At 65.2% G+C, this 7,426-nt stretch overlaps 1 protein-coding gene across 1 annotated transcript; it reads right to left on the reverse strand.

The window, feature by feature from the left end:
- Window positions 1–535: 535 nt before the first annotated feature.
- Window positions 536–6,358, reverse strand: SLC16A8 (solute carrier family 16 member 8). The gene is made up of 4 exons (XM_043562558.1): window positions 5,085–6,358; window positions 4,178–4,321; window positions 3,086–3,913; window positions 536–1,103 (listed from the first exon to the last, which is right to left on the reverse strand). The coding sequence occupies exons 1-4, from the start codon at window positions 5,296–5,298 to the stop codon at window positions 787–789; spliced, it is 1,503 nt and encodes a 500-aa protein (XP_043418493.1). The 5' UTR covers window positions 5,299–6,358; the 3' UTR covers window positions 536–786.
- Between the last annotated feature and the right edge of the window lie 1,068 nt (window positions 6,359–7,426).

A 7,426-nucleotide genomic window follows, 5' to 3' on the forward strand; every position in this document is an offset into this window, starting at 1 on the left:
CTGCTCCAGTGACTCAGGGGGAACCTCAGACCTGTGTGAGCCAGCCAGGCACCTGGAGGGCTCCCCACATCCTGCGTAGGGCCTGGATGGAAAATGAGACCAACAGGGAGGTCGGGGGTGGGGGGTCACTGGGAGGATGGGCTCTCTGGAGCCCCTGGCTGGATAGTCCGGGTCTGTGGTGGGAAGGCTCTTCCTTCCCACGCTTGGGCCTGGTCCCCGCACCCACGACTGGGAGGGAGAGAAGCGGAGAAAGTGGTGTCAGGTTTGTGGGAGGGCTCCCCGGCACTTGGATCAAGTGCAAGAGGTCAAAAGTCAAAGTGCAAGAGAGACCTCTAGTGCCCCGAAGTCTGAGAACCTCTCCCCCTCCACGCCCCACCCTTCCCCCTCTCTGCCACTTCCTCCCCCAACAGCTTCCAGGTCAGAGGGCCCTGAGCAGAGCCTCCCCGGCTCCTTCCGACCACCGCCCCCCACCCCCGACCCCCGGTGGGGTGGGGGGGCAGCCAGAGCCGCCAAGACGCAGGCACAGGACTCGGTCTCGCAGCGGAGCTTTATGCGCTTGAGTTTCACGCAGGCCCGGCCCCTGGCGGTGCACAGCTGCTCCACCGAGCGAGGGCAGGGCCTGGCCGCGGCCTGCTGGGCAGACGAGGGAGGCGGCCCACCCAGGACCCCAGGGGCGACCTCTGCAGAGCAGCCTGCAGTGCTCCAGGCCCCCTCGGGACAGCCAGGGCTCTGAGAGGGTCGGCCCGTTCCCAAAGTCACCAGCCACCTCGCCTAGTGCCCCCCGAGCTATACAGACTCGGGGTCCACGCCCGGCTCTGCCGCCTCCTTTGGTTCCCCCGGCCCAGCCCCGGGGCTTGGCGCCTCCAGGGCCTGGAGGCTGCCGGGCTCCTCAGCGCCGGCGGGCAGGGCCTCAGCGTCCTCTTGGGCCTCAGCGTCCTCAGTGTCGCTGGCCCCGCCCTGGGCGCCTTGGCTGGGCGGGGTGTCCTTAGAGCGGCGCAGGCAACACTTGGTGGCCACAGCCATGAAGATCCCCGCCAGGGCCACCTCAGAGCCGGCCAGGTAGAAGATGATCTCGTAGTTCTTGAGGGCGTCCACCAGGCGGCCTGGGGGGCAGGGAAGGGGAGGTAAGGGTCTGCCGGAGGGGGGGAAGGGGGGGACTGCACCCACTGCCCTTCCCTACAACCTCAGATAAAGGGCAGCGCCCTCCCTGGAGTTGGTGGGTTTACATGTGAGGGACGCAGACACCCACCCTGGTCTTTGTTCGCGTTTTACAGACGCAAAACACCACCCGGGTTTTGCCATCTGAGACCTTAAAAACGTCACCACCTCCTGGGGCCTCCCTCAATTTCTTAAGTCGTGTGGACTCTTTGGGGAGGGAGCACCTTTCAGTTTACAGGGCACCCCCTCCACCCCCAGATCCAAGCCCCGCACGTTCCCTGTGACTTGCCCAGCTAAGGAGTAGGGAGGGGACACTGCGCTTAGCCTCGCCCTCCTGGGGGTCCCCAACTCTTGCTCTTTCCTCCCAACTTCAGGGACCTGGCCCAGCTTGCTCTCCAGCTCCCTCCCGAGCCCCCTCCTGCCTCTGCCAGGAGGCCCCGGTTCCCTCGACTGAGCTTCCCTAGACTCAGTGGGCTCCGTCCTCTCTCGGCATTTTTGTGGCTGACCGCCCCAGGCTGTGACCTCTTGGTCTACAGCTCTGTGGCCTCGGGGAGGCTTCCTTGTGTGCCCCCCCCCCCCCCCCGCCCAGGCCGGCTGCCTACCTGAGTCCCTTTGAGCACCACTCCCAAACTTGCCTTCCTGCCCTGCCCAGCCAGCTGCCAGTCCTGTCCCTGCCCCTCCCACACTTGGCCCTGCAGTGTCCTTCAGTCTCACTCCCTATTAGATCTACCCCCCAACCCAGGTCACATGAGAAAATGGAAGAGGGCTCCCTGAGCCTCTGCAGGTGGTGGGTGGGGGTGGGGGTGGTGGCTGTGGGTGGGGGGCTTGGAGGCCACCCTCACCCAGGTTAGATGACAGAGCTGGATGAGGCCACTCGGCCAGCCCAGCCCTGGAAGGAGGGGCAGCTCACTCCACCTCAGGGGCAGCCTGGGTCCCAGCAAAGGTGGCTCCCCTCCGTCCCACAGCCTGACCTCAACGCTGCTCACAGGCAGGCCCCCTGCTGTCTCAGAGACGACCTGCCAACCCTGGAGAACCCTAATAGCCACCGCCCCGCCCCTTCCCAAGCTCAATTCCTGCCTCACTTGAGAACTGCCCCACAGTTTAGGAACACTGTCCCCTAAACGTGCCCTATGCTGTCCTGTGTCCTCTCCTGTGGGGTCTACCCTGCTCTGTGAGGCTGCCTTCATGCCAGCCTCTGCAAGAATCCTTTCCTGGCCCCTCATCATGGCAATTTCCAAGAGGCAATGACTGCAGAGTGCCCAGGGGGCACACACAGTGGAAGGCCCAGATCGTGTCGGGGCACAGCAGCTGCACCAAGCGAGGGCAGGGCCTGGCCGTGGCCCGCTGGACAGATGAGGAGGGAGCCCTTCCCTGGGCCCCTGGGTCACCATCCCATGTGCACGCTGAGCACCCCCACTCTGCTCCTGGTCTCACGGCTGGTTCCTCAAACACACCGTCCCTATGTCCCTATCCTGGTCACCCTTAGAGGCTGGGGACGCTAAAGCACTGGGAGGCAGTGTTCCAAACTAAGGGGGTCTAGCACTGGGCAGGGCTCTGCTCAGTTTGGGGACTGCACCTGTACTAGACCTCTGTGCCTCAGTTCCCCCCATCTGCGAAAGGAGAATAAGCATTTGCACTTCACAAGGCCTTTGTGCCAACGCTTGAGATGACCCAGCGGGTCAGCAGCCGTCGATGGTGGGCTCTTCCTGGGCCTTCTTGGCCTCTCCGTCCCCACCCAGGGCTGGTAGTACTGGCTTGGAGGAGGGGTTAATTGGCCACGGGCAGCCCCACCCCCGACCCCACCCCCAGGCTGTCTCGGCCAATGGGTCTCTTCCTTTCATCCCTGGAAGCTCCATCTGGGACAGAGAGGGCGCTTTCTTCCAGCTAGAGACATTAGCCCGTCACCCCCTCCTCCCGAGGGGCGCACCGGCAGAGGGGGGTCCAATGAGCACAGCCACGGCCTCGACGAGCAGCACCAGGCCCAGAGCACTGGGAAAGCGGTGCGACCCCACGGCTGCCATGAGCACCTCGAACTGCAGCGCTCCCACCATGCCGTACGAGAGGCCGAAGGCGACGCAGAAGGCGACAAGGGCGCCGTAGGAGCGCGCGCGCGCGCTGCTCAGGTCCGTGAGGCCATTGGCCATCAGGGCCAGGCTGAAGAGGTAGGCGACGTGAGGTCGTAAGCGCGCCAGGCCCGCCAGGGCGCCGCACGCTGGCCGCGCCACGATGTCTACGAAGCCCACGATGGACAGCAGGAAGGCGGCGTCGGCGTCCGGCACGCCCGCGTCCTTGGCGTAGTTCACCAACAGGATGGCGGGCACGAAGAGGCCGAGGGCCATCAGGAACTTGGTGACGGCGTACACCCCGAAGGCGCGGTCGGCGCACACGGCCACGTCCAGCAGGCGGCGGCGGGTCCGGCCGCCAGGGGGCGCCTCGCGCAGGCGCAGCCCGGCGCGGTCCGCTTCCGCCTCCCCGGGAGCGTCGTCCGCGCTGTCCCCGCGCGGCCGCGGGCCGGGTCCCGGCGGCGGCCGCATGACGGCGCCGCAAGCGCAGCAGTGCAGCAGGAGGCCGCCGAGCAGCAAGAATCCGCCGCGCCAGCCGAAGTGCTCGAGCAGCTGTTGGCCGAGCGGCGACAGCGCCGATAGGAACACGGGGCTGCCCGCCGCCGCCAGCCCGTTGGCTAGGGGCCGCCGCCGCTCGAAGTACAGCCCCAGCATGATGAGCGACGGCTGGAAGTTGAGGGCCAGGCCCAGGCCTGCGGGACGAGGCGGCGCTGTGCCGGGGTCCCCGAGGGCGCCCCCACCCCAGCCCCAGGCAGGAGGGAGGGGGGGAGGGGGAGGCCCCGACGGGGCAGGCAGACCCCCGGGGGAAACTGAGCCGAGGGACGTCGAGGACCGCCTTTGGAGGGGAAACTGAGGACAGAAGGCGTTGCCACAAGGACTCCCGACCTCCCCCCCCCCCCCCCACGTCACGGCCGGGCCCCGTCCGTGTAGGGGAGGTGAGCAGTGGCCGCCCTCACCTGTGAGCACCCCAGCCGTCAGGTATAGCTCCAGGAGGCGCGTGGCGAAGGATGCTAGCACCATGCCCGCCGAGGCCAATAGCCCACCCACCAGCATCACCGGGCGACAGCCAAAGCGGGTCACGAGGATGCTGGAGACCGGACCTGTGGGCCGGGCACGGTCACCTCTCCGGTTGGACTAACCTCCTTTCCCCGTGGACACTCCGGGCTTTGCACCCCCCGGCCCCAGAAAATGGCTCAAAGGGATAAGGTCACCAGCGGTTCAGAGAGGGCAGCGTCCGGCCAAGGTCACACTGCTTGGCTGGGCCAGACCAAGGAGACAGCGGCCGGCCGAGGACTCACGGGAGGGACCCGTCTTGGTCCAGAGCCCCCATCCATCCCCAGTCCTCCTGAGAAGAGGGAACCCCAAGCAGAAGAGGTGGACCCCACTCCCTTTTTTTTTTTTTTTTTTTATCTGCACAGCTGGAATCGCCCCTTGGGCTGCCCAGGCTCTTTCCAGAAGAAAGAGGAAAGCCTCCTCTTTTCCGCGAGGCTTGGTCAGGATAACGCCAGCATTTCCCCCACCGCAACAGGTGGTTAGGGCTCAGGGGAGCGGGGAGCCGGAATCTTATTTAGAACGATTTCCCCACCTGTAACATAGGCGGGCGCAGGTGTTTTGGCAGAACTGGAGGGGTCCTGCCGGCTGGCCAAGCTTGCCAGGTGTGTGGGCTCTTCCTCGAGCCACTGTTCCTTTCCTGCCCTTTCGTCCCCTCTCTCTGGTGCCAGTGTTCACAGGAAGAAAGTGGTTCCCGCGCCCTCCCCCGAGGGGTCTGGGGAAGGCTCACGGGGTCCGTGTCTCCTAGTCCCTGATCCCTGCTCTCAATCCTGGGCCCGGGGTTGGGGGAGGGACCCGCGAGGGGGCGCTGACCCGTGCCGTAGAGCATGGCGAGCATGATGGAGGACACCCAGGCCGTGTCGCTGTAGCCCGCGCCGAAGTCGCGCATAAGGGCGCGGAAGAAGACGCTCACCGCCTTGGGGAAGCCGTAGGCGAAACCGGTGATCACGAAGCAGGCGCCCAGCACCGCCCAGCCCCAGCCGCCGTCTGGGGGGCCCGCTCCCCGCCGGGGGCCGCCAGCGCCCATCGCGGCTGCCTCTGCTGGCGGAGGGGGACGAGAGGGAGCAGCGAAGGTCTGTAGCCCAGGCCAGAAAGGGGGATGGAGACCCAGCGTGGGGGAAACCGAGGCACGGGGCTACCCCTGCTCAGGGAATGAGCCAAGAAGGGAAACCCAGGCAAAACCTCACCCCAAGTCTCCCCTCCTCCAAGGGACCCATGAAAGATGAAGGGGGGGGCGGTAATGGAATCGCTCCCACCTGAGCCTGAACTTCAGGAAGACTCCCTCTGGAAGACTCCTTGCCCAGGGACCTGGTGGTGGCAGGACAGGGGGTGCTGGTGAATGGGAGAGCTGGGCAGCCAGCGTGTGCCCCTTGTGCTTGGGAATCCCCAGTGTCCCCAGTGTGCAGGTGTGAGGGTCTCAGCACAGAGGGACTAACCCCACGTGTGGGACAGAGAAGCAGGTGCCAGCTGCAAAATGGGTGGGGCTTATTTTCTTCCTTGGACTTGCCGTATGTTCCTAATTTTTCTCAATGATCAGAAATGACTGTTGTCATTTAGGGGAAAAAAAGAAGAAGAAAAGAAAAACCCAAGAACATGTAAGAACATCAGCCTTGCTTCAGGAGCAAGGGAGCCGAGTTCCGGTTCACCCCGGCTTAGCCATGGATTTGCTCTGTGACTTGGGCAGTTCCCCTTCCCTCGCTGAGCCTCAGTTTTGCCACCTGTACGATGGGTGACGGATTATCCCAGGCCAACCAGGAGTCTTGGTGCCGGGGCGGGGGGGGGGGGTGATCAGATCTCTGGTTCCACTGGGCAGATAGGGACCTCTGAGGGGGCACCAAGAAAGAAAGCTTCTGCTCTCCAAATCCCTAGCAGCCTGCCCCCCCCCCGCCCCCCCCCCCAACCCTACACAAGCAGAAAACAGCTCTAAGGCCTCTCACACTCTTGGCTCTCCACCCAGGGGTCCACACAGCAGCCTCATGCACCCCCGTAACAGACGGGGCTGGTAGGCCTCCCCAGTAGGGGGGACCAGCCCACAGCTGGGCAGAAGCCTCCTTCCCTCCCACCGCCCCTCTGCATGTGGGGGTCTCCTTCCCGGCACTGGGGAACACCAAGATACCCGTGGGAATCTGGGACTGTGACCCTCTCTCACCAGGACGGGGTCCTGGCTTTTCCTGCCTGTTGTCCCCTCACCGTGGCCGCAGCCACTTGGAGGCCAGGACAAGGGGGTGGTCCTGGCAGCCCTCGCCCCACACTCACCTGAGCCGTCCTGTGGGTTTGGGCGTCCAGCCTCACATCTCCCGAGGCCTTCCGGGAGGGGTTGCCCCCCGCCACCCCGGTTCCCCCTTGAAGCCTAGCCTGAGGGGGGCGCACAGCCGAAGACCCCCCCCCCCCAAGCTTGTCTACAGATCAGCCACTGGCCAGACTCACCCACGGCTCACTCCCTCAGGTCTGGCGCTTAGAGTGTTCCCCACCCCCACCCCGCTAAGAGGCTTTTGCCTGGAAAGGGAGAAGGGACGGAGCAGTGACGGCAGCACAGGGCCAGGCTGGACCCCACGGTGGGGGTCCCTGTCTCAGGCCCTCCCAGCAGAGCTAGAGAGATAATGAGGCCCCTCCACTGGGCAGAGGACACACAGAGCCCTGCTCTGGTGGTGATGGGAGAGGAGGATCCTACTGGTGCTGGGGGCGCAGCCCTGCCCTGGAGAGACCCCGCCAGCCCTACTCACCTCAGCGCCTCGCCTGCCCCCCACCCCCAGACCACATTCCAGGAGGGGCCTCCGAGGCTTTCCCCTGGATCAGGCTAATCCAGGTCAGAGAGCCTGGGACCGAGGGGCGGAGGGGCCAGAACAAAGGGCGCTGTGTCCCAGGCTGTGGCAGGGTGACTGCTGGTGGTCCTGGACCTTGGCCACTGCCACCCCTCCGCCTCTGGAGAGGCCACCACAGCAGCAAAGGGACTGGGCCAGAGCTGGGTGGATAGACCCTGAGGGTTTCAGGGCAGACCTAAAGATTTGCTTAAAATGAGGGATGGGACAGGTGCCCGGGGCGGGGGCTCAGTCTGCTGAGCGGCCGATTCTTGTCGGTTCAGGTCACGATCTCACGTTTCGTGGGTTCAAGCCCCGCATCGGGCTCTGCGCTGGGATTCTCTGTCTCCCTCTCTC

The sequence above is a fragment of the Prionailurus bengalensis genome, chromosome B4 (genome assembly GCF_016509475.1).
Source record: "Prionailurus bengalensis isolate Pbe53 chromosome B4, Fcat_Pben_1.1_paternal_pri, whole genome shotgun sequence".
Classification (NCBI taxonomy): Eukaryota; Metazoa; Chordata; class Mammalia; order Carnivora; family Felidae; genus Prionailurus; species Prionailurus bengalensis.